Source organism: Stegostoma tigrinum, chromosome 31 (genome assembly GCF_030684315.1).
Source record: "Stegostoma tigrinum isolate sSteTig4 chromosome 31, sSteTig4.hap1, whole genome shotgun sequence".
Lineage (NCBI taxonomy): Eukaryota > Metazoa > Chordata > Chondrichthyes > Orectolobiformes > Stegostomatidae > Stegostoma > Stegostoma tigrinum.
The window spans coordinates 25,885,318-25,913,215 of record NC_081384.1 but is presented as its reverse complement, the minus strand read 5'-3'; the positions used below and the strand labels follow the sequence as shown (position 1 = coordinate 25,913,215).

Below are 27,898 nucleotides of genomic sequence, written 5' to 3'. Positions count from 1 at the left end.
TCTCAGTTCAAAAAGACAAAATGAATGGGACTTTGAGATTTGAGTGACAAAGAGTCAACGAGGTGGAATCACGTGCAGAATCCTTTATTCCGGTAGAGTGGAGGTGATTTTCATCGCAGGCAGAGGGGAGACTGCGAGAAAGTTGGGTGCATATTGGATTTGGACCTTGTAATGTCATGTATCTATACAGCAAAGGAAAGTTGTAAGACATATCCTGCTTGCAGTAGTTAATATGGAAGTACTCTTTCATTTAATTTTATCCAAGTTGTCTGTCAAGTAGTGTTTGGTTTATGGTGACTTTTAGTTTATTACAGTAAAAATCTTTAAGCCTGAAATCTTGCCTCTTCCATCAGTAATAAGGATTTTTTAAAAAAGGGAATCCATGTCTATAGGTATCTGTTTATAAAACCAAATGTCTGCAAATATGCTTTCTAATTTTGACACAGATAAGTGGTTTTAAATATCATTTTGATTTAGTAAATACTGCGTACAAGGTTGCTGCATCAAGACAACTTTTTATATTACACCTGACACTAACTTGTTGAAATTATATTAAAAAGGTGTGATAGTAGCAAGTTAATAAGCAGACATTTACACATCAATGAAATATGATGGTGTAAATTAAAACTAGTATTTTCACATTTCCAACCATTATTTCTATCGACACAGTGCGTTATGCTTAATGTATTTAGGGACTAGTTAAGTGCTTGAGAAAATTTCCAAAAGCAAAAGTCTTTCAAGTTATATTTGCCGAATGCCTATGACCTCATTTCCAGCTTTGGCTTTTGGTTGAAATCAGAAGCTAAAATTAACCTTTATCTAGGTTGTGAAGTTTCAATTATTGACATTCTAATTTTTGTAGCCGATGCTGTAACTTAGCTTTTTTTCATAAAGTCCTTCATTCAGAAGATAGGACTTAGTTTAGTTTTCTGTCGTAAATGTTGGTACTCTGAATCTAAAGGATATGAAGCCACCTGGAATACAAAGGATAAAGAGCCAGATGCTGCACATGTTCAAGTTGACAGCACAGAATTAATCAGAAGTAGCACACTACAATGATATTAGACAGTAATGATCATCACACTAAATATCAGTGTGACAAGGTTGCATAATTCACCATAACTGATTTGTGCAATGGTACTGGGACTGTAGAATTTTTGAAATCAAATGCTGAATGACGCCTTTGTACAGCACACTAAAAGACAACCAGTATGAGAAGCCATTAATCAAAAACTGTTTTTATTTGTTGAACTTTGGAGACCCAAAAGTATGAAATAACATTGTACATTATTTATTCTCAAAAAATGTTAAAAATCAATAACTGGATTAAATACACGAGAACAAAAATGATCAATGCAGTCTTATCCCCAGCCCCACGCACCACCTGAACACATAAAACAAAAGTTTTCAGTATTGCTTTCAGGGTTCAAAACAGTTAAACGTTCACCATTGCTTTTCACTTCCTCTATGGGTCTAGAAAACTAAATTGCTGATGCAGGTTTTGACAAGTACTACTGTAAAGCAAATAATGCTGCTAGGAACAGAAACTGCATCTTAATATCATTTGTTTCTTCTGCCAAAACCTATGCTATTCCTGAGAATATGAAATGTCTGTTAATCCAGATCAAGATCAGCTGTTTTTATGAAGCTTTTCATGAACAGTGCATATTTTATTTATTTGTGCTTCAGCAAGTGGAACTGAAGCGTGAGGGTTAGAAATGCATCTTCAACTCAGGCAATTTGATTTCTAAAGTTTAATACAAGTATACTTATAATTAGCTATGGCCACGCATTGATTATAATCACAAACTTATGGAATCTTGCTCCAAAATATTATAAAATCAATTTTTCACAGATGGCATTTAATAATTTCCCATAAATTGCAAACTCACCTGTGCCATCTCATATTTTACAACCACTCCCAAATGGAGAAATCAACCTGATCATCTACAGATGTAGACAAGGCTTTTTTTGCCCTCAAACCTACAAATAAGGCAAATAAAATGATATCAAACTTTCCTTACAGTATTGATACAATTAACCTGCATGATATTCCACCTCAAAGCATCATCATTGCTGCATTTTAAAACAGTAGCTGGAATGTACTATATTTACACGTAATATGGAAACTAATTATTGGTCAAACTGGTCTACATTGCTGCTCATTCTCCATAAAAGCAGTTGTTCCTGCTCCGTAAAAGCAGTTGTTCTAATAGTCCTAATCTCTAATGCCTATTCTATATTGCAATTTTACCCTTTCTTTCAATAACCATTTAATCATCTTAAACATTGGCATGGTCTTTGTTTCAACTACTAAGTCTAGTGGTACAAGCCAGTCTCAAAGCCATTTCTTACACCTCGTCCAAACTCTCACATTTAATCTTTGATCTAGTTTCAGTTTTTGAAACTATGACCAATGAAAATTGTCTGTTTCATTCTACAATGCCCCAATCATACATAATTGTAAACAGCTCAATCAAATCAATACTTATTTTCCTCTGCTCTAACCAGAGGTCTTTGCTTAATTAGTTGCCTTCTTTGAAAGGCATAGTCACTTCAAAGGGCAATATAAATGTATACAATGTATTACAATAAAGGTATGGTTTAAAGCTTTTATTTTGAAAATAGATGATTTTCTTTTGGAAAACTTCCACAACTTCCAAACGTCATTTTCTGAACCATGTGGGACAATGGGCAAAGAACAGATGGTTCTCTGACACAGGTTGCATAAATGGAATGCAATGAAATCAGATTGTAGTGGGTTTATTTCTTAACTTTTTCTGCATCCCTCTAGAATAGCTATTAAAATCACAGTACGTTTAAATGTAAATATGAGCATTTGAATCAGAAGCAGTGGTTGGCTATTCAGCCCCTATGGCCTCAAAGCTCCACCATTCAATAAGATCATGGCTGATTAAAATAGCATCAAGTAAACTGTGCTTAATTTCACACAGACTACAGTGACTGGGCAATATCAAATACAAACTGATAACAATTCTCAATCCAAATTGCAGAAACTGGAGTTAAGGATAATCTCTAGTTACTGATTTTTTAAAAAAATTAATTCTTAATTGTTACCGCAATAACTTTTGGTTGTGCTTTTTAAACAATTCAAGAACTTGAGCATTAAAAGAAGAATACTCTGGTCTAGTTAATGACCTCCAAAAATTACTGGTTTCTCTCTCCACTTGTTGCCAGACTGACTAAGTGCTTTTAAGCTTTTATTTCAAACTTCTAGCATGCTCATTTTTTTTTCCCTTTTGCAAGGCTTGAGAAGAATTGAAGTAAACACTGAGATTTTCCGAACAGGGTCATGCGGACAAGCAATCATGTAACTTTAAGCTACAACTATATAATCGTATCAGTATCCAAGTTGTACCGAACCACTGATCCTTTTCATACACTATAGGCAAAAACATGAGGAAGAGGTTTCAGCAGTTTTAAAGACAATTAAAAATTTGGACAGAAAATGCTATAATTCAATTCTGCAAAATGATAACAAAAGCATTACACACATGCAAACAATACAAAAAAATTAATAGGAATAAATTTTACCTTTTAAGAAATTCAGGATTTTTATTTAACAATCCATGGCAAATGTCAAGAACCAAAATCAGTACTAGAATTTTATTGTAACATGAACAGAAATTGCTGGAGAAGCTCAGCAGATTTAGCAGCATCTGGGAGAAGAAAGCAGAGTTAATGTTGAGTCTGGTGACTCAGTTCTGAAGGGTCACTAAACTTGAAACATTAAAGTTTTCTTCCCACAAATGCTGCCAGACCAGCTGAGTTTCTCCAGCAATTTCAGTTTTTGTCTCAGATCTCCAGCATCTGCAGTTCTTTGTTTAAACCTAGGATCTTATTGATAGCACTTACCAGTGAAGTCTGATACAAGGCATTAATTTAAATGTCCTAGATTATAAATGAAGTATTGCACAAACTGTTGGTGTAAAATCTTAAAGTATTCATGTGTATACAGAATCTAGGAACATTCTTTTCAAAACAAAAAGTCAGCTATTCCAACAGTTAATTGACATAACACCCTAAGGAGAGAATTTAAAAATAAATGAAGTTCAGGCAACATCATTGATGATCAAAATCTTCTGGTTGAATAACAGCCTCAGTGTTTAGTGATGATTTTTTTTATTTGCCTTTCCATATTTGGCATCTAAACCAAGTCCTAATAAGAGGGAAAAAAAACAAAATGAAAACATTATTAATGAGATCTATGAAAAGCAAACGGCCTAGCTTATGAGATAACAAAGTGTAGAGCTGGATGAACACAGCAGGCCAAGCAGCATCTTAGGAGCACAAAAGCTGACGTTTCAGGCCTAGTTTTGTGCTCCTAAGATGCTGCATCATCCTAACTTATTGCATGTTTAATAAAATGCATATTAAACTAGATTCTCTGAATCCTAAATCACTTTGGCAGCCGACGAGAAGAACCCATTCTTACTTATGGGTTCAGAGGGTTGAATGAACAAGAGATTGTAGGAATTTCAAAAAACAGACATGCAGGTTACAGGGTCATTCATATAAGAATACGTGGTTAAAAGTTCAGCAATGTGTCCAAGCACCATTTGTTTTATATAAGTAAACTACAATCCTGTGACTGCAGAAGTAATCCATTAGCCCAGCCTGATGACCTATGGGTTCATTTCCTACTGTGGAATTTGGTGAAATTTAAATTCATATTTTAAAAAGTCTGAAATTGCAAGTTAGCCTTAAAATCTAACATCTAATTGTGACCACGACATAATCATTGATTGTTGTAAAGACTCATCAGGTTCAACAACATTATTTATGAAAGGAAATCTGCCATTCTTACGAGGTCTGGACTTTGGACTCCAGACACTCAGTAATGTAGCTGAATCTTAGATGCCTCAAAAATGGCCCAACAAGCCAATTGGTTTAAAGGCAATTAGGGATGAGCAACAAACGCTGGCTTTGTTGATGATACCCACGATCCATGAAAAGAATAAAGCAAAGAGAAACAGATGAATACTTAACAAATTTACAACACAGAACAAGTGAATGCCTCAATCACTGGGAACATTTATAAAATAGAAATGGCATTAAAATGACACCAACATTAAAAATACCCTCAAGATATTCACGCCAACTACAAAGATCATCTCCCCCTGAAGTTGGACAATGAGGGCAAGCTTTTGTTCAGAGCTTTTCCATTTTGATAAAGAGGCTCAACAAAATAATAAACTCACGTGGGTTAGTGTTATAATCTAATAGTTATTGAGCCAAATGCCTGAATTATTACACAAAGAACTGTTTTAATTAACAGTCTTTTCTCAAGCTTCTTGAGTTATAAAGTCATACAACATGGAAACAGATCCTTCTGGCCAATTCATCCATGCCAAGTTTCCCAAACCAAACTAGCCCCATTTACACATGAAAAACTTACATCACTTACCTAGAAATACAAAGACAGTGCCTACCCACTGCAAAGAGCTAATCGGATTACCAAAAATAAGTACCGAGCCAAGGATAGTAAAGAATTTTCTGGTCGTAGTAATGATTGAACAGGTCAAAGGTCCAAAGTAAACAACTGTCATAAAGATAAAACTCTGAAAAAGAAAATTAAAATGTTTTATTTGACTTTACCCCACAGCACACACATTCTACAATGGTTTCTTTGGTGACCATATTAGATTAAACAGATCATTTGCTTTTAAGATTATCCAGTCAAGTCTTTCTACCCACAGTTCATTTTCAACTTTATACAATTCCTGGACACCATTCCTTGATTATCTTAGTTATGAACTTAATGACATTAAGCAAAAATGAATTTATATTTTGTATCTGTGTGTTCAGAAAGGGACGGTATGGTCTGCAATTTTTAATTTCATTTGAAAGTTTGGAGTTGTGGTGCCAAACAAACAATCTGGAAGTCTGTTTTGATGACATGCATTTTTAATGAGGTTTCAAAATCTTGAGGAGTTGGGTAAATTAACAGCCCAATGCATTTAAAATAAAAGTACTTTTACCTCGTCAGTGCATGGGGGTTCCACAGAGTGGAGGCAAGGTAGCCGGACTTTATAGAATCATAGAATGCCTACAGTTTGGAAGCAGGTCATTCAGTTCATCAAGTCCTCACTAATCCTATCTCTGGACATTGAGAATTTTAGAATGCCAATCCACCTAACCTGCGCATCTTTGGAATGTGGGAGGAAACTGGAGCACCCGGAGGAAATCCAGACAGACACGGGGAGAATGTGCAATCTCCACACAGTCACCCGAGGATGGAATCGAACCCAGGTCCCCAGTGCTGAGAGGAAGCAGTGCTAACCACTGAGCTACCCATGCTACCTTGTCTGAAGGGAAAAGAAGCTGTAAAAAGTCTGGTTTGCAGTTTGCTTCAGGTGACTTGGGGAAAGAGACGGTAAAGCATCTAATAACTGAGAAATCTGCTAAAAGGAAACTGACTATTGCTGTCTCAAGCAGAGTCTGAGCAGGAAACATTAAAACCAGTAATGACTCTTCATTGAGGTTTGATTGTTGTAAGGATATTGTTAGGATAAACGTGACAGCATAAAGCTTAATCTTTTTCTGATGCCTTCCAAACTTTTTCATTCCTCATGTGGCATATTTCATATCAATGTCTTTCTCTTGTCTGATTCGTTTAAAAATTTACGTTAAAAGTACACTGGCAGTCTCTTGTGAATGTGTTCAGTATCTGACCTCCACAGTTCAAATAAAATAGGATCTAATTTGGATCTCAGTTTCACTCTGGGATCTGATCTATCTAGTAGCAGCATCAGCTGGGATCATAACAGTGCCTATGAAAAGCTGTTGTACAATTTGCCTACCTTCCCTTCCTCGTCTGTCCACCCAGATGTTACCATTCCAAGAACAGTTAAGTTGATATAGGCCAAAATCAACTTCAAACATTGTTATAACAATTTAGTTGTACTAGTCACATTCACTTGCTAATTAATTAGGATAACTATTAACATTTTAATTTATTTTAATGAGTTTTATCATCTTTCCAGATATGAAGCTTTCATTCTGACTTTCCAATTGATTCCAAAGTTCTAAATCCACAAGGAATCAAAGCTTCAGGTATGAAACATATGCAAAGAGCAGGATGATGGGATAACTACAAATCCCACGCAGGGAATAGTGTAAATCAGTTTAACCAAATAAACTGTAGTCAAATTATTGTTAATGGGGCAACATGACGGTTCTGTGGTTTGCACTGATGCCTCACACAGCCAGCGTCCTGGGCTTGATTCCACCCTTGGGCAACTGTGTCTGGAATTTGCACATTCTCCCGTGTCTGTGTGGGTTTCCACCAGGCACCCCGGTTTCCTGCCACAGTCCAAAGACTGTGCATATTAGATGGACTGTTTATGCTAAATTGCCCATAGTGTTCAGGGATGTGTAGATTAGGTGCATTAGCCATGGGTAATACAGGGATACCAGAAAGGGATGGGTCTGGGTGGGATGCTCTTTGGAGGGTTGGTGTGGACTTGTTGGGCCAAATGACCTATTTTCACACTGTGGGGATTCTAACGACCTTATTATGTAGCATTGGAATGTTTTAAAAAAGTTATAACTTATATTTCCCAAAACGGATCCAAAACATAAACTACTTTCGAAGACTGGCTACTACTTCCTTAACCTTTGCATTACCATGCATTGGTACTTTCAAATAAATGCTGAATTTTTATCACAATAGTATGTACCAAGTGGACATATACAAAGAAAGCTTGTGTACATAATTAAGTAACCAGCTGAAATTGTGACAGCCTTAAATGTTCCATGGGAATACAAATGGTACTGACCTGGCCTAGGGCACTAGTTAAACTAAACAGAAGTATCTTGTAGAGAATATTGGGGTGGCGTTCAGTGAAGTTTAGAAATTCCCATAATTCTCCAGTACACAGGACTCCTAAAAGAAAAGCAGTAACTGTTAATGGAATAAAAAATTATTTGACATTTAAACTAGGTTATGAAAAGTGACAGTTAAAACAATAAAACTTAGGTAAAAAAATTACACAATGTATCTAAATAGATGTTTGACAGCAATGAAGGGAAATTAGAATTACTTGCACTCATAACGCACAAATGAAACAAAACAGAAAGCTTTACTGTAGTTCACATCTAATTTCTTTCCAACAAATTAACTTTGGATACGAATATATATAGTGGCAAAATAAGCTTTCAAAGACTTTTTTTGAAAAATCCTTGATTTGCCTCTCATATACTTACAATTAATTTGAACCAATTCTTCAGGACAGTTAAGAAAGTAATAGATCTTTTCCACCAAATATAAAAAAAATTCAAGAAATAAATGTGCTTTTTCATGCACAGCCATACTCCATTTTTTGCAGTCTGAATACCTAAATCTCTCAGCATTGAGCATGTTGAAATAACGTACACCTTTTCTTGGTATGCAAAGCAATTTTCATCACCTCAAGCATTTTTCAAACATGAAAATAATCTGAATTTTATAATATGTTCAAAAGTAAGGTGACAAAACAGCAGAGCTCAGAATAATTTGAGCAGAGAACAACATGAATGCCATCTAAAACAAAACAGATTTAGTACTGATGATGGAAGGATGGAAGGAAAGTATTTTTCCACCCATTTTGTACACCACAAAAAAATCTGTGCTCCAGAAATATCATGCCACTCTATATTTCATGGAGTAAAATACCCCTAAAAATCTAGCACTAATTAGCTATCAAAGTTAAGAGTAAGCACCCCACACTAATCAACAAAAAATACCAGGCACTGTGAAGGAAAACTATTCTATGAGGTTGGGAATATGCCAAATATACTGGCATCAATTCTGAGAAAATGACAAGCTCTTTGGGGAACTTGCTAACAGATGCAACTGGATTTCATGTGGGAAATAAAACATTTTCTGTGAACTACGTTGCAGCTACTCAGTTATTTTAAATTCACTCAGATAAAAAGATGTCACATTTAAATAGAAGGTACTTTATCTTCAACATGTTTACTGGTAGGGTCTACTTCCTTTCCAATATAAGAATTGCATTCACTTGCTTACATACATGATGTAGCTTCAGTTTAATTAAATCTATTTACCAGCAGATAAACCAAATTAGGCCACAATGAAGAAGAAAAAAACATGAGGACATATATTCTACACCAAACATGCCATTGCTGTTCAAAACAAAACTCTTCCCTAACTTCTCCAAAAGACAAATTTTTATATTTTAGAATGAAAACCAAAATAGTAATATACATTGCTGTCATTTCAGCTTTTCAGATTTTGACTCCAGGAAGAAATGGGTCAAGTCCAGACACCAATGGCTTCCCCTACCTACAGCCACATCTCCTCCCAAACCACTGCTGCTCCTCGCAAGCATGGACCTTTGATTAGTTAAAATCGAGCATTCCCACGTCAAATGATGTAGGATTGCTACTCTGGATGAATAACAAATGACGTATATTTAAATAAATATTAAGCATTCCATAATTGCTTCCAAACCATAACAAAAGCTCACAGAAGAATGGGACTACGCTACAGTGAAATGCCAAAGCTTGCAGATAATCTCTGCCAGTGTATTAGATTTTTTTTTCCTTTCATTTTCCAAATGTCACAAATATTACAAATGTTTAGGTACAACTGGTGTGCTCAAAACCCCAAAATTTGTATTAATATGGCACTTTTTACAATCTGAGAACATTGTAAAGAGCACAACAGCTAATTAATTATTCTGAGGTACAGTCACCATTGTAAATGTAGGAAACATGGCAGCTAATTTGTGTACAGCACAATTTCCAAAACAGCAACAGGATAAATGACTGGACTTTATTTTTAAAAAAAACTGCTGATTGAGGGATAAATACTGGCCAGAACACTGTGAACACACGAGATCTTTTATCTGACAGGATATCACAGCCTCTGTTTAATGTCACACTCTGAAGACAGCACCTTCAATAGTTCAGCACTCTTAGTACTATGCTGGACAACCGGCCTAGATTTCATGCTCAAGTCTCTACAACAGGATATAAACCTACAACCTTATGCCTCAGGGGTGAGAATGCTTCTTTCATGACATTTCCACTGTCCAAGTCAATGTCAGGTGTGTTACTTATCTTTGCAAGAATTCCTTTTGGGTTCAAATTTCAAGCTCTGTTATAAAACCAAAAAAACATAATTGTCTTTACTTAAGCACCCCCTTGTGGATTACAGGAGTTTATGTTATCAAAAATGTAACCTAACTAACATAACGTTAAATGTATCCTACGCAAAGTTTACTACTAAATACAATTAAATTTGTCAGGATATAAAACATTTTGCTGAGACTATACTATAATTCATAAACAAAAAAACCATACAAGTTTCAGTTGAAATTCTGAAATTACAGCTTGTGCATTGTGTGCCATGAATTATAAAAGGAGAAATGGCCACCATCTAATATCTTCACACACAAAATTTAAATTTCCAAAATCTTATCAATATGCAAAGATTTGAATCTTGAATTCTGCTGTTCCTAATTTCCACCCATACTGACTCAGTACGCAGATCTTCCTCGACAATGGAAGCTTCTGTAGCTGTGATACCCTCTCTGATTAGTAGTGCTACACCCCCTCCTCTTTTTCCCCCCCCCTCCCTATTCTTTTTAAATGTTCTAAACCCTGGAACATCCAGCAACCATTCCTGCCCATGAGAAACCCATGTCTCTGATAGGTAAAGAGATTAATACCAGGACAGGATTATTTTTAAAAGGTGACCATTAATGCTTTTATAAATCTGCTGAATATACAAGAAATCCATAACTAATAATTTAATTTTCACTTTGCATTCAGCCATTTCAATTGAAAGACAGTGTGCACCTGTGGTAGGGAAAGGGTCAAGATAGATGTCTTTGAATACTGGCAGAGTACAGAACTACACACTTCAGTAACTTGTTCAATACACTGCAAACAACAACAATTTAAGGAATATATCCCACAGTATTAAATTGGAGGCCCAGTATATTAACTGCCCTACATAACCACCCATCTGTTACAATTTCTATTCTTCATGCAGCTTCAAGTTATTGAAAGATATTTACCATTTCATAAAATTATTTTTAAAATTCCAAAACATATCTACAATATTTTTACCTATTCCCAGGAATAAACTGGACCAAACATTTATATTCAGCATCATCTGGTTTGACCCAGTCTGGAAATTAGCTCTCATGTGATCTTGTGCTACTCCAGTTAATCCATCCAAGGTCAAGGAGACTAACTGTAAAAGCAAGGGAATCATGTTTGTCATACATACAAGTATGGGGTGCTCAGTAAGCGATCAGTATCATTATTCCTTAGTACTGATAAGCTCTAATGGTAAAATATATACACATATACACACACACACACATTACTGTTAAAATGGAAAGAAGTTACAGCTTTTGGCATCACAAAAACACTTCAGGCAATCTTGTTAAGCCTTAAGGATGGATAAAGAGACTGAGAACTTAAATGAGATTGGTGAGCCAAATTGAAAAAACACAAATCAAGAAAAGATTGCACTCAAACCTGAGAGAAAATGGGGTCTGGCGAACAATAAATCAAAAAGGGAGACCATTAACTATTGTATAAAAATAGCTCATTTAACATCTCACAGAGAAAAAGTCAAGATATTGGGCAACGTTTTTGTGTCCTAACAATATCCCAGAGATAGCACTGACATTTTTCTTGATTCATTCACAGGATCAATATTTATGGGAGTAATGTTGGAAAGTGGAATTAGGATTCTTAGATAAGCCATGATCTCAATAAATAGTAGATTGGACTTGATAGGCTGAATGACCTACTTCTGCTCTTGCTTCTTAGGATCTTATTTGGGTTTCGCTGGCTCAGTCAGCATTTATTGCCCATCCTTAACTGTCCTGGAGAAGGTGCAGGTAAACCATCTTCTAGTACTGCCTCAGTCCATGTCATGCATATGTCTGAGTCAAGCTGTTCCAGCCAAGGTGATACTGATATCTAGCTGACAGATGTATAAGAAATTACTAACACAAAAATACCTTGCCTTAGCCAATCATTTAGGTTGATTCCTCTTCAACAATGTGGTGGTGAACGCATTTTTTTGAAATACTGATAGGTATGAATCCACTAAAACAAGACCTTCCACAATTTTAAAAATATTATTCAACCAGGAGATGTTCGTGTTGTTTGCAAGGCCAGCACTACGGCACATCCCTAATTATCCTTAAAAGGTGAAGCACTGAAGCTCACATTGTTATGGTACTCCATGGGGAGAAAATTCTAACTTTGCTCCACCAAAAATGGAACAGTTGCAATTTATTTCTGAAGCAGAAGGTAATGTGACTTGAAAGGAAACTTGGTGACGTTCTCATCACCTGCTCAGTATTTCTGCAATTTGGAGACAGGGTGCAGAGCAGCCAAACTAACCCAATGGTAGAGGGATTAACTAGTTAAACCCATTGGATGGAGTGCTATTCAAGCAGGTTACCTTTTTCTTGATGTTATCAGAGCTGACAGATGTATAAGAAATTACTAACACAAAAATACCTTGCCTCATCTAAAAAAGCAGACAGCATTCACATTCCTGGCTTAAGCATTAGGTAAGGGAAAGGCATTTGGGAGTCAGAAGGCGAGTCCATCACTGAAGAATACTCAGTCTCTGACCTGTTCTTGTAATCATAACATTGATGTGGTTGGTGACTCCCACGATGTTGATACTGGGGAAGTCACCAGATTGATTCTTGGGATAGGATTGTTGTCTAAGGAAATATTGAGGAAAGCGGGTTTGTATTCCTAAACATTTCAAAGAGCATGTGGAGACCTTATTGGAACCAACAAAATTCTCACAAGGTGTGACAGGATGAATGCAGATAGGCTGATTCTCCTGACTGGTGATTTTAGAACCGGGGAACATGATAACTGCCTTACTCTCGATACTGCTAGGATGGAGATCCACAGCATTTCTTAACTCAGAGGGTGAATCTTGGAATTCTCAATCCCAAAGAGAGCTGTGGAAGAGGGTTGCTTATTTACAAATGTCTGACTTACGAACACTTGTTCTAATGAAAGCGATCCCATAAGGGTGTAATTTTCAAGACCCGATATATGAACATTTCCTGTACTGACAAATGGCTATTTTACATTGTCTTGCACGGTGTTCCAACGTGCGTATAAATTGACTTGCGAACGGAGTCCGTTCGCAACCCCTGGGCTGCCTGTACAGGAGATCAGAAGAACACTGTAGATATTCAAGGCCTTAGCTTTGAATGTCTAACTAACCCAAAATGATTTATTTTGATTTGGTGATTATTATCCATTAGCCATCACTTATGTATATACATTCAGAGTATTTTGCATATTTAAACTGGCAACGGCATCATTTTACAACATGGCCTTTCGTTTGGTCATTTAAAATCTTTTAAGTTTTTGAACAAGTGACTTTTAGAAGTTTTGCTGACTTCAAAAATGGGCAATGGAAACCAGGAGATCAAAGAGGTGAGAAACATTTTAATGAGTGCTTTAAAAACATAAATATAAAAAAGACTGCTTTGATAAAACAGTTTTTGACACATTAAGATAAGAGAATGGGAGAAAACAGGGAAGAAAGGCAAGTTTATTTAATATTTTAATAAATTGATTAAAAACTAGAATTCATCAGTAATTAAGAGTTATCGTCACAGAACCATTTATGCCATTATCATAAAGAGCAGGGTGAAACTTTATGGGTGTGGCCTATTAAGAAGATTTTTAAAAAATAATTGTAGGTGGTAGAAATCGGAAACAAAAGTACAAATGCTGGAGCAACTTAGCAAATCAGGCAGCATTTGTGGGCAGGAAGCAGATTCCACATTTTATGTCCAGTGACTCTTCTTCAGAACTGATTGTGGCTAAGAAAAGGCAGTATTTATGCTGATGAGGGTGTGGGGCTTGTTCGGAAGGAGTAAATGATAGGGGCAAATGGAGCCCAGAGACAAACAACAGTAGCTAGTAGCTAGACAAAGGGATGGATAATGGTGAGGCAGGGAGAAAGAAACCTGATAAAATGGACCATTAGTAGGAGAGACATAATGGGAACTGCAGATGTTGGAGAATCCAAGATAACAAAGTGTGAAGCTGCATGAACACAGCAGGCCAAGCAGCATCTCAGGAGCACAAAAGCTGACGTTTCGGGCCTAGACCCTTCATCAGAGAGGGGGATGGGGAGAGGGTTCTGAAATAAATAGGGATAGAGGAAAAGATAGGTGGAGAGGAGACAGACAAGTTAAAGGGGAGGGTATGGAGCCTGCAGAGGTGAGTATAGGTGGGGAGGTAGGGAGAGGATAGGTCAGTCCGGGGAGGACAAACAGGTCAAGGGGGCGGTTAGTAGGGAGGAAATGGAGGTGGGGCTTGAGGTGGGAGGAGGAGATAGGTGAGAGGAAGAAAAGGTTAGGGAGGCGTGGACAAGCTGGGCTGGTTTTGGGGTGCAGTGCGGGGAGGGGAGATTTTGAAGCTTGTGAAATCCACATTGATACCATTGGGCTGCAGGGTTCCCAAGCGGAATATGAGTTGCTGTTCCTGCAACCTTCGGGTGGCATCGTTGTGGCACTGCAGAGGCCCAGGACGGGCATGTCATCTAAGGAATGGGAGGGGGAGTTGAAATGATTCGCAACTGGGAGGTGCAGTTGTTTGTTGCGAACCGAGCGGAGGTATTCTGCACAGCGGTCCCCAAGCCTCCGCTTGTATTCCCCAATGTAGAGGTAGCCACAACGGGTACAGCAGTTGCAATATACCACATTGGCAGATGTGCAGGTGAACATCTGGTTTGATGTGGAAAGTCATCTTGGGGCCTGGGATAGGGGTGAGGGAGGTGGTGTGAGGGCAAGTGTAGCATTTCCTGTGGTTGCAGAGGAAAGTGCCGGGTGTGGTGGGGTTGGAGGGGAGTGTGGAGCGGACAAGGGAGTCCCAGAGAGAGTGGTCTCTCTGGAAGGCAGACAAGGGTGGGGATGGAAAAATGTCTTTGGTGGTGGGGTCGGATTGTAGATGGTGCAAGTGTCGGAGGATGATGCGTTGTATCTGGAGGTTGGTGGGGTGGTACGTGAGGACGAGCGGGATTCTCTTTTGGCGGTTATCACGGGGACGGGCTGTGAGGGATGAGTTGTGGAAAATGTGGGAGACACGGGTGAGGGCGTTCTCGACCACTGCAGCGGGGAGGCGGGGGGGGGGTGTGTGTGTGTGGGGGTGGCGGAGTTGCGATCCTTGAAGAACAAGGACATCTGGGATGTGAAATGTGTTGGCTGCGATGAAAGCATCCCATATGGTGATGAAGCCAAGGGTGTGGGGGTGGGTAAAGGGCACAGAACTAGGTGCTCGGGCCCCAAAATTATCAAATTCAACGTTGAGTCCTGAAGGCTGCAGGGTCTCCAAGCAGAAAATAAGATGCTGCTCTTCCAATGTGCACTAAGCTGCAGTGGAGCACTTGAGCAGCCCCGAGTCAACGATGTTGGCCAGGGAGCAAGGTGATGTGCTGAAGGGTCAGGCAACCTGAAGCTTAGGGTCACTTTGGCAACAGAACTTAGGTGTTCTGCAAAGCAGTTGTTCAGTCCTTTTCCAAGTGAAGCAGTGATTTACCTGTACTTCACACAGCTAGTCGACTGTATTCGCTGCTTACAATGGGGTTCCCTTACATTGGAAACACAAAACAAACCCCATGACTACTGTTCTCTCTCTGGGCTCTATCTCCAGCTACTGTTTACTCTTTCACACCACCCACTCCATCTTCAGCATATACACCACATTTTCCAATTTCCTGGCAACAATCAGTTCTGAAGAGTCGTCACTGGGCCTGAAATGATGGTTCTGCGCTCTCTCTCTCACTCCACTGACATTGCCAGACCTGCTGAGTTTCTCCAGCAATCTGTATTCTTGTTTTGGCTTAGAGAAGAGTTATTTCCACAGTTATTGGGCTCTGCTGAGTCCAAAGGTTATGGTCCAATAAGAATTATACATTCGACAAATAATGAAAACACTAGATAACATTTACTTACTAGTAGTGCTTCCCCAAATCCAAAGATATGGTCATCCGCACTGCCAATCCCTTTCTTAGGTTTGTACATAAATAATGCTACTCCCAAAACTATGAGCAGCACACACAAATATTTGGTGAATGGGTATCTTTTCCTTCCAAGTAGGACTCCTAAAACCATCACTGAAAGACAAAACAATTCAACCAATTCAAAAAACTTGAGTACAAATCACAACCTCACCAAGAATATCTAGACTGAAGTAACTGTAAAGTAATATAATATTGTAAATAAGGTTAAAAAGTCAACACATTCCTGATTTATCCGTAAACAGGCAGGCACTCACTAAATATGGAGATGATAATCTAGTAGGAGAACAGTCATAGATTCTCAATGGTCTCATTGTGGACTTTACTAGTGTCAAAATCTCTGCACCTCAGATCTTATCCCAAGACCAGCTACCTCTCCATCCCCGCCTCATTGACCTGTCCGTCTTCTCTCCCACCTATCCACTCCTCCCATCTGACTGACCAATTCCCCTCCACTGCCTACTTACATTCATCTCTACTGGCTTCATCCCAATTCCTTGGCCTGTCATCTTCTCTCCCACCTATCCACTCCTCCCATCTGACTGACCAATTCCCCTCCACTGTCTACTTACATTCATCTCTACTGGCTTCATCCCAATTCCTTGGCCTGTCATCTTCTCTCCCATCTATCCACTCCTCCCATCTGACTGGCCAATCCCCACCACGACCTAAGCCACACTGACCTAGACCAGCTTCATCGCCGCGTCCTTGACCAGTCCGTCGTCTCTCCCACTCGTCCGCTCCACTATCTACCTGCTATCACTGCAACCCCCACTCTATTTATTTCAGAGCCCCCTTCCCCTCCCCCATTTCCGAAGAAGGGTCCCAACTCGAAACATCAGCTTTCCTGCTCCTCTGATGCTGCCTGGCCTGCTGTGTTCCTCCAGCTCCACACTGTGTTATTACAGATTCTTTTAGGGTATTACAGAACTGTCCCTGCAACATATGGCAAGATTGAACACTGCCTACTTTATTGACCTACATTATTTAGCAAAGCATTGTTTTCAGATTTTGCCAAAACAATTACTATCTGGTAATCTGCTCACGGTGATATAAATAATTCTGTAATGTTATTTCAAAAATAAGGAATTATCTTATAATGTGGGCCAACACTCCTCCATAATTCACCAAAAATAGACTATTTGATTATTCGAGTGATCAAAGAAATTGGCTGCTGCATTTACTCACACAGTGACACTAACTGCAGTTCATCAAGTGATTTAGAAGACGTGAAGTATTTTGGTGCATCTTGGAAAAACAAAGTCTTTATTGTAGCCCATGTCATAAATTCTGCATTCTAACCAACAACATCCCTTCCACAGCCACTTTGTTAAAGTGATCCAAAATGACTGAATTTAGTTTTTTTTGTAAGTCAGAAACTGTCTATTCACCTCCATTATCTTTTTGCAGAGAACAGGAATTCATCCATTCCAATAATTCCCTTCTCCTCCCTCAATAATGCCCCAGAGAAGGAACTTATCCTTCTGTTTAAAGTATCTATGGCTTTGCCTCTTCCTAGCTCTGAAATCAGCCACGTAACACCCGAGAACTGCCTACCTCTTGCCTCTATGTATTTTCCTAACCTTTTGCTCCACCGTTGGCGATCTTATCTTTCATGATCTTAAGGTCTAAGCTCAACAGTCATTTCCTTTGTGCCTCTGCAAAGTGGCACGTGCATATCTGTCATTATTGCTGAGGTACAACAGGACCCTATATCAGTTCAACTGCTCCATTTTAGCTTACCTGGAATAGGTTTACATGATTTACCTAGAACCTGAAATGAGAAGAATAACCATTAGAAGCTGAATACAATAACTAATAAGGAATAATATTTTATTTAAGAAATGAAATATCCCACATAAGGCACCGTAATAATTTGTTCACTATTGCACATTTGGATGCAACATCAATGTACAGAATGCTCCCTAAAACTGATTTCAGACAGCATAAGATGCCCAACTAAGGAAAAGTCAGTATTAAATGAAGAGAAACCATAAGTGAGTAGTGTTTCTATTTTAGTGTTGTATTCTTTGGATCAGCTGTTGGAGTCACCGTGGATCATTCAGGAGACACAGATTGAAGGTTAATAGCTTTAGAGAGATGGTCACACCACAGGTGTAGTCAGGTAAATGGGTGGCTGTCAAGAGAAGTAGGAAGGGATTGCAAAAGTATTCCATGGCTATCCCCTTGCAAACAAATACACCATTTTTGGATACTGTTGGTGTGGGGCGGGAGGGTTGGGGTAGTCTCTCAGAAGAAAATAGCAGTGGCAGTCAGGTCTTGGGCCCCAGGACTGAAACTGTTATGCAGGGTTTGTCAAGGTTCAAAAGAGCAATTGTGATAGGAGACTCGTCAGTCAAGAGCACAGACAGACAATTCCACAGATAAGCACGAGATTCAGGATGGTGTGCTGCCTCTCTGATGCCAGCATTAAGGATGTTTTGGAGCAGTTGCAGAAAATTGTCAAAGGGAAGAGTAAACAGCTGGAGGTCATTGTACATGTTGGTTAGAAATGACATAGGTAGAGGAAGGGATGAAGTTTTGCAGATAGAATACAGGAAGTTAGGTGGGAGGTTAAAAAGGAGGACCTCAAAGGCAGTAATTTCTGAGTTACTTCTGGTGTCATGTGCTAGTGAGAGTAGGTATGGGAAGACAATGCAGATAAATGAATGGCTGAGGAATTGGTACAGGGGGCAAAGATTTAGACTTTTGGATCATTGGGATCTATTCTGGGGTAGAAGAGACCTATTCAAAAAGGCTGTGTTTCATCTGAACTGGAGGGGGACCAATATCCTAGCAGGGAAATCTGCTATCATTACTTGGGAGCCTTTAAACTAGTAATGGTGAGTGGGTGGTGAAGATGATCCTCAGCAGCAGTGAGGACAGAAAGAAAACTGAAGATGGTTTTGGAGTTAAACACAGCATGTTAATTAGACAGCCAGGCGAGAGCACGTCAGGGAACGAGGTAATTCTTTAGAATTAAACTGCGTTTGTTTCAACGCAAGAGGTCAGACAGTAAGGTGGATGAACACAGGCCATGTATGGGAACATGGGACTGGGATATCACAGATATTAGAGGCAACGGCTTGGGGAGGGACAGGACAGGACAAGACATTCACGTGTGCATCTGAGTTTGTGATGCACATACGTTATGAGGTGAGACAGCACATGTGTGAGGGAGACACAGGGTGTGTGCAGGCACATGACTGTGACAGGACAGGCAGCTTAATGTTCTGGAGTCTCAATCCAAAAGGTAGGACAAAAAGGGAGGCAAGAGAGGAGAAGGAGCATTTTTGATTAGGGAAAATGTTACTGCAGTACTTAGAGAGGATATTCCTGGAAGATCACGCAGTGAAGCTATGTGGGTGGAACTCAGAAATAAGAATGGGATGATCCCTTAATGGGATTGGGAAAGAGATAATTGGCAAGTGGGAAACATTCAAAAGTGAGATAACGAGAGTTCAGAGGCAGAATGCAGGTAAGGCTGTTAGGGAACAATCAATAAATACAGAGAAATTGACAAATATGCAAATGTAAATCCCCAAATTACTCTGAAGTCTCTGTCCTGAGAGATCTAAAGGTTTTATAAGTGTGAAGAGGTGACATTTCAGGTCAGACAATGCATGTTAGGTGCAAGGCCTCATTTAGAATCTGCTTGTGGTTTGATTTGGAGTCAGACTTGTTTTATTTCTAAAGTAGGAAGTTATACTGACTGACTGTCTATGAACTGTGTGCTTTTTGAACAAAATAGAATGTATCTGCAAATACAAATTCACCCCTTAGATACTCATGCGCGTGCATGTGTGAGACAGAGAGAGCGAATGTATGCTTGAGACACAATCTGTATACGAGACAGGATCTGTGTGAGAATGTGTGTGTGGGGGTGCACATAAGTGCGTGCGTATGTATAGGTGTGTGACACAGTGTATAGTGTGAAGGAGTCACTAGTACCCCAACATGAACCCAAGACCCTGGTTAAGGATGCCGTCATGCATACCGATCTCTCTCTCACACACACACACACAGGGTGAATTTGTATTTGAAGATACATTCAAAGAACACAATTTATAGACAGTCAGTCGATCAATGCCATGGGTTATAATTTCCCACTTTAGAAATAAAACCAGTCTGACTCCAAACAAAAACAAACAGTTTCTAAACAAGGCCTCACACATAACACGTGTTGTCTGACATAAAATGTCACTGCTTCTTTACACTTATGAAACCTTTAGTTCTCTCAGGGTAGTGACTTGAAAGGAATTCAGGATTTACATATACATTTTAATCAATTAAAACCTTCTACTTGATTAAAGATTTAACAGCATTTGAGGTTTGTTTAGTACATCTTCATCAGTGGTGTGATCCTTTGATCTTTTATTTATAAATTCTGTGTCTGACACTGCCTCTCTCATTAACACCTGAAAGTGGTGTAAGACTCCAACAGCTTGTGTCTTCAAATAAGTCTGTTGGACTATATCCTGGTGTCATGTGATTTCTGACCTTGTCCACCCCAGTCCAACACTAGCACCTCCACATTATAGAGACATTAAGGCTCTGGTCATGAATCAGAATGAGACAATTGACAGATAGAGGCAAATGGGATCAAGTGAATCTCTTGAAGAGGAGAAGGGGAGCAGGGGAATCCTTAAGAGGGAATATGGAAGGCAAAATGGGTTATGAGTTAGCCGTAGCAGATAACATTAAGGATAATCCAAAGAGATCCGACAAGTACATTAAGAAAAGAGCAACTAGAGAGACTGGGGCCCTTTAAAGATCAACTAGTCATCTTTGTGTTGAACCTCAAGAGATGAGAGATATTAAATGAATATTTAGCATCAGTTTTTAATGTAGAGAAAGAAATAGAGGCTAGAGGAAACAGGGATATAATATCGATGTTTTGAGAACAATTCACATTAGAGAAGACAAAGTGCTAGAGGTCTTAAAATGCATAAAGGGAGATAAATCTCCAGGACCTGATCAAGTGTCTTCCAGGATATTGTGGGAAGCTAAGGAAGAAATTGTAGGGCCCCCAGCAGAGATAGTTGTGTTATCTGCAGCCACGGGAGAGGTACTAGAAGACTGGAGAATGGCTAGCATTGTACCTTTATTTAAGAAAGGATGCAGGGGAAGTCTGAGAACTATAGGCCAGCAAGTTTGATGTCAGTGGTGGCTAAGTTATTGGATGGGATTCTGAGAGACAGGATTTACATTCATTTGGAGAGGCACGGACTGATTAGAGATAGCATGATTTTGTGCGCAGGAAAAACGCAATCAAGTTCATGTCTCAACTTGATTGAGTTTTTTTAAGGGTGTGACCCAGAAGATAGATGACAAAGTGGTAGATGTTGCCTACATGAACTTTGACAAGGTTCTGCATGGTACACTCGTTAGTAAAGTTATATATAAAAGGATTCATGGAGAGCCTATTAATTGGATACAAAATTGGCTTGAGGGTAGGAAACAAAGGGTAGTGGCGTCGGAGAGCTTTTCCCCCAGACTGGAGGCTTGTGACCACCGGTGTTTTGCAGGGATCAGTACCAGGACCACAGCTGTTTGTCCTTTATATGAACGATATGGATAAGAACATACGAAGTATGGTTAGAAAGTTTGCGGATGACACCAAAATTTGTGGTAAAGTAGATAGTGAAGAAGATAATCTAAGATTACAAAGGGATCTTGATTAGTTGGACTGAGAGGCAGATGGGCTTTAATTTAGATAAATGTGAGGTGCCACATTTTGGTAAGGCAAACCAGGGCAGGACTTACACAGTTAATAGCAGGCCCCTCAGGAGCGTTGTCTAACAGACAGACTGAGGAGTTCAGGTACATAGATCCTTGAAAGTTGTGTCACAGGTAGACAGGGTGGTAAAGAAGGCATTTGTGACATGCTTGTCTTTATTATCAGCGCACGGAGTAAGAACTGGGACATTACAATGCACTTGTACAGGGCACAGATGAGGCCACATTTGGAATACTGTGTACAGTTCTGGTTGCCCTGCTATAGGAAGGATATTATTTAATTGGAGAGGGTGCAGAAAAGATTTACAAGAATGTTACCGGGACTGGAAGGCTCGAGTCATATGGAAAGGCAGGGACCTTTTTAAACCGGAGCTTAGGTGGTTGACAGGTGACTTTATCGAGGTTTATAAAATCATGAGGGGCATAGATAAAATGAATAGCAAAGGTCTTTTCCCTAGGATAGGGGAGTTCAAAGGCAGAGGGCATAATTTTAAGGTAAGAGGAGAAAGATTAAAAAGGCAGCTGAAGGGCTATTTTTTCCTGCCTGAGGAAGGGACAGGAACAGTTACACCACTTACGACATTTGCCAGGTAGATGAATAGTAAAGTTTTAGAGGGAAATGGGCTAAACACAGGCAAATGGAACTAGTTGTGTTTGGGAAACTTGGCTAGCATGGACAAGTTGGACTGAAGGGTCTGTTTCCTGCTGTATGACTCTGATCAAAATGGGGAAGGTGAAGGCAGAAGAAAAAAAAACATAATGCAACATTCCTCCACGGCTTAACCACTATTTCTTCAAGGTTATTTTCTCACAGCAGGACACAGTGTATTCAGATATGTTGACCATATTTTCTCTGTGCATTATCATACAAAGTGGTTCAGTAATACACACAAAGGATTTGTATGAAGCACGATATTGGAATTTAATTTTGAGACATAGGATGAGCTTCTAAACAAAAATTACTTTTATTATTAGGAACTGAATTAATGAAGTATTGTTGTAGCCATCAACTGGCAACTTAGTTCATTAAACACAAAATGCATACAGTTTGGACAGCAACTATTACAACAATCAAGATTAATAAATATTTGCATATAATTTGTGCTGCACTTTAATAACTAGACTGTATTTTTTAAATCCAGTTTTCTGGATCAATTCAATAAAATGTGAGAATTTGGAATATTTGGATTGCTTGAAACACATTATTCTCTGAAACATTATCTAGGTACTCATCTGTTTCGTACACAATTTAGTGTTAAATTTCTTTAACACTTGCAAATAAAAATGGCTACTGTCAAAGAAGATCTGTGTTAACCAAGGAGGTCCAAATATTTATAATTATAGAATGTGGAGAGGAGAGATTTTTTAAAAGCTACCACTTTCTTTGAATAAATAAATCAGAATAATTACAAAGGTTAGCGAATGCTTGATTCAAATTATTTACCTCTAAAATGTTGTACAGCACAAATGACACTATAAAAATACATAAGCATAAATAGAAAATATCTAGTTGTTTTAAAAGGAAAACATTACTTCAGCAATGTATTCCTAAGAGGAACAAACACTGAGCATTGAATTAAAAACTATTTTCTGAGAAAACTATGCAATGTCCAATACCAACCTGCGTTGGATAGTTGACATACTGAAGTGCAGAATTACTAGAAACCATTGCTCCTAAGTAGGACATTGAACAAACCGCATACAACCAGCGTGGCGTTCGTTCAAATGAAGGTTTTTCCAAGAATTGTATGACTGGAACAAGATGTGTCAGATATATTAGTTAATACAATTTAAATATGTGGACAAACTACTTTGTAATTTTGAATACCACGTTCTCCTACTACAGTATTTTGCAAATCTTTACATGCATAAGTATCTGCGCTTAGTGATACTGCACCAACCAAAAACATCACCATTCATAGCACATAAATACAAACTATCTTTGAACTGAAGTCAGATCTCAAAGTAACCACTTCCAGCTCATGGTTTTCTTTTGGAAGGAGGGAGTCCAATGCTTTGCTTGGAATGCACCTTAACACGAGGCATCCCTATTTACATTACCAATACACTTATAACGATAGATGGGAAAGCAAGTTTCTGCTGCAGTCTATGAAAAAGACATGATCACAGTTTAAAATGCAATCAGCAGTGTATGCCTCCACTTTGCTGCTGACCACAAGATCCAGGCCAGTAACTGTCATAAGTTTTCCACTACAGTAAGTCCAAAAACTAGAAAAAGTTAGAACAGTTCGAGATATCGAATGTACACATATAAATACTCCTAAAAATATTTAGGATTTTTTCTGCACATTTAAAATTACTTACTTAATTTAGAAAAGATGGCATTAATAATACACTGTACAAACACAAGTGATTTTGCATAAGTGAATGATTCTTGCTGCTCTCCATATTTGCCTCTGGTTCTGTAACACAAAAGATGCAAGCGTTCAAATTAGACAATAATTTTTTGTAGCACAAATCACGTAATCATTTTAGTCACCAATTAGATATCAAATATGTAAAGAAAATTACTTGCATGAACTGAGACCAGACTCCAAAAACTTTTAGGTCTAACATATGCAAATCAAATTTGGTTCATGTTTGTTGCATATCATGTAAACTAAACAAAACAAAATATCAGGATTATAAAGTGTGAAGCTGGATGAACACAGCAGGCCAAGCAGCATCTCAAGAGCACAGCTACTAACCTCATCCCACCTCCTTGACCCGTCTGTCTTCCCTGGACCTACCTATCCCCTCACTACCTATACTCTCCTCGCCACCTATCTTCTTTTCTCCCCATCTTCGGTCCGCCTCCCCCTCTCTCCCTATTTATTCCAGAACGCCCTCCCCATCCCCCTCTCTGACGAAGGGTCTAGGCCCGAAATGTCAGCTTTTGTGCTCCTGAGATGCTGCTTGGCCTGCTGTATTCATCCGGCTTCACACTTCATTGGATTCTCCAGCATGGGCAGTTCCCATTATCTCTGGTACAAAAATATCAGGATTGTTCCTAAAACATCCTGAATGAAGTGTTGACTTGTCCTGAGAAAATTCAAAGAGGCTAACACTAAGATACTGTCCTCAGATAGCATGGTCATAAAATCTGAGCCGCAGCCTAACTGTACTACTATCATTTTAAGATGGACTAAAGTTAAACTTACAAAGCTAAAATATGGCTCTACATCACTCGTTAACCATAGAAAACAGTTCTCTACCCATTTGCCAACAACTGACCCATATCCCTCTAAACTCATCCTATTCATACACCCATTCAGATGCCTCTTAAATGTTGTAATTGCAGCGATCTCCACCACTTCCTCTGGTAGCTCATTCCATACATGCACCACACTCTGCATGAAAAAGTTGCCCTTAGATTCCTTTTAAATCTTTCCCCTATCACCTTAAATCTATGCCCTCTAGTTTTGAATTCTGCTATCTGGGGAAAGACCTTAGCTATTCACCCTATCCATGCCCCTCATGATTTTATAAACTTCTGTAAGGTCATTCCTCAGCTTTTGACGCTCAAAGTAAAATAGCCCCAGCCTATTCAGCTTCTCCCTATAGCTCAACCCTCCAAACCGGGCAACATCCTCATAAATCTTTTCTGAATCTTTTCAGGTTTCACAACATCCTTCCTATACCAGGAAAACCAGATATGAATGCAGTGTAAGTGGCCTAACCAATGTCCTTTGATATTGAGATTTATTAAAGGAAGTAACTAGTAGAGTTGGAAGGGGCACCTGTTAATGTAGCATGCTTGAATTTCTAAAAGATATATGGTCTCACACAAAAAGCCAATATGCAAGATAAGGACGAGAAGTTAGAGGTAATATATTAGCATGAAGTGAAGATTGGTTAATAGACAGGAAACAGAGCAGGAATAAATTAGACATTTCGGAATTAGCGGTGTAACTAGTAAAATGTCAAAAGAATCAATGTTCACAACTCAGGTATTTAAAATCTATATTAATGACTTACAAGAAGAGACTTGCAATGTATCTACATTTACTGACAATATAAGCTGAAATCAGGACACAAAGAATATAGACAGGTTCAGTGAACGGGCAACAAGGGAGCAGATGGCTTTTAATGCAGGGAATTGAAAGGTCAACCACTTTGGCAATAAGAACAGAAAAGTGGAATTTCTTTTTAAAAATAGTGACACATTAAAATCTTAATATTGAGTTACTAGCTATTCACAAAAAGAATAAGCCTAGCAATGCATTATAGAAAGCAATTGGAAAGGAAAACTACACATTGAATTTTGTTGTAATAGGATTGACATGATAAAAGACAAGAAAATCTTGCTAAACTTATAAAGGGCATTAATCAGACCATGTCAGAAGCACTGTCTGGAGTTCTGTTGTCCGTATTTAAAGGAAAGATATACATGAATTACAGGCAGTAAACAAGGCTTGACTAAATTGGTTCTCAGGATGAGAGGCCCATCCAAAGATAGGAGATTGAGCAAATTAGACATCTCAAATTTAGATGAGTTAGAAAAGTAAAGTAATCTCATTGCAATACAGTGCTTCTGAACGAGCATGAAAGGCAGACACTTAAGAGTAGTGGGCAAAAACATTGGGGCAAAGTGTCTTGAATGTATATTGTCACGTTAGAGACGTTGTGATAAAGTGGCGGAACAGTCACGAAAAACAAAGGCAGACGTTTTGCCTTCGAAAGTATTAATACATTTTCAGAGGAACAATGAATGTGGGAAATAAAACTTTAGGCAGCAGAACTAGTTTCTACAAATGAAGCAACTCCGTGTCCTAAAACTGATTTCCACTGCATGACTATGGAGGACGGGGGTCTCAATAGCTCTGCAACTACAGGAGGCAAAACTGCCACATGTCAAGAGCGTGCATTGCATCACCTGTGCATCACTGCAATAAAACTGAGAATTGCAAAAGCTGGAGAAATGAAATGAACAAAAACAGAAATTGCTGGAGAAAACTGTTCAAGACTGGTCACTGGACTCGAAATGTTTCTTGGTCCACAGATGCTAGCACACCTGGTGAGTTTCTCCAGCAATTTGTTTTTGTGCAATATTTCACTTGGCTTTATCATTCCGAAGGAAGCAGTAAGCCTGTTTATTCCACGGGGAGTGGTGGGAAAGATGCCCAACTCCAGGTTAGGGGAGGTTGATGAGTCTCCCTCCCGACTGCATTTCCACCTCATCATTGCTGCCGCCCCCCGCCAAGCACCGAGCATCCAGGAACAGAGCTGCATCGCCATTTCAATCTGGGAACCTTTCTCCCGAGCACTCACATCGTCTCCTGCAGAATCCCGTAGTAAAAGTAACAGACGAAGACCCCCAAGAAGCAGAGGAGGAGCCGCAGCTTCTCGCTGGATATTCTCTCCATGGGCGGTTTGGTCGCCTCACTCGGCGCCTCCGGCTCCACGGCAACAACTTCAACCGGTCCCATCAGCCTCCGCGCGGGCCGCCAGGTCCCCCCGGCGGGGGAGAGGACGGCGGGCCAATTCTACTGCCTGAAGACGGAGTGGGAATCCACAATTCCCTACCCCCCCCATTCAGACATCCCCCTGATCGTTCCCGGTGGCATTTCTGAATATTAATATTTTCCGGCAGGCTTTCCCCGCAGCAGAGGAGAAATAACCGGCGCAACTGAGACCCCCGGACGAAGGGGTCCTGTGGGTGACGGTTGGGCTGTCGTGTGGGTTGTTGATAGGGCGCCTGCGCGGGAGGAGGAGGTTGGGGAATGCTAAGACTACGGAGCGATTACTGTGAGACACCGGAAGTGAAGTAGGCCATTCAGCCCATGGTCACTCCTACACCGTTCATATGGCTAGTGTGATAATCCTCGACTCCACTCTCCTGTCTTTCCCCTCCTGTGATCCCCTTAATCATTACAAATCTGCCCACCTCAATATACTAAATGACTCAGCCCATGCTGGTAAATTATTCCACAGATTCAGTAGCCTACAAAGAAATTCCTCCTCAACTCCCTTGGGGTGGCTCAGTAGGTAGCACTGCTGCCTCACAGCGCCAGGGATTCGGGTTTGATTCTGGCTTTGGGTGACCGTGTGGTGTTTGCACATTCTCTACGGTGTCTGCATGGGTCCCCTCTCGCTGCT

At 39.4% G+C, this 27,898-nt stretch overlaps 1 protein-coding gene across 1 annotated transcript; it reads right to left on the bottom strand.

Annotated features, from left to right (window-relative positions):
• Positions 1 to 1,222: 1,222 nt before the first annotated feature.
• Positions 1,223 to 27,494, bottom strand: slc35b1 (solute carrier family 35 member B1). Its single transcript, XM_048560647.2, has 9 exons — positions 27,071 to 27,494; positions 24,125 to 24,222; positions 23,421 to 23,551; positions 17,804 to 17,834; positions 15,996 to 16,156; positions 11,104 to 11,230; positions 7,803 to 7,909; positions 5,429 to 5,582; positions 1,223 to 4,180 (listed from the first exon to the last, which is right to left on the bottom strand). The coding sequence occupies exons 1-9, from the start codon at positions 27,226 to 27,228 to the stop codon at positions 4,128 to 4,130; spliced, it is 1,020 nt and encodes a 339-aa protein (XP_048416604.1). The 5' UTR covers positions 27,229 to 27,494; the 3' UTR covers positions 1,223 to 4,127.
• Positions 27,495 to 27,898: the final 404 nt, after the last annotated feature.

Excerpts from the sequence above, each read along its gene's own strand:
- slc35b1 (XM_048560647.2), bottom strand. The coding sequence starts at position 27,228 with ATGGGACCGGTTGAAGTTGTTGCCGTGGAGCCGGAGGCGCCGAGTGAG. Across the intron at positions 11,231-15,995 it reads GATTTGGGGAAGCACTACTA|TTAGTCTCCTTGACCTTGGA; the intron begins GTAAGTAAATGT and ends TTGCTTTTACAG. Across the intron at positions 5,583-7,802 it reads TAACTAGTGCCCTAGGCCAG|AGTTTTATCTTTATGACAGT; the intron begins GTCAGTACCATT and ends TTTCTTTTTCAG.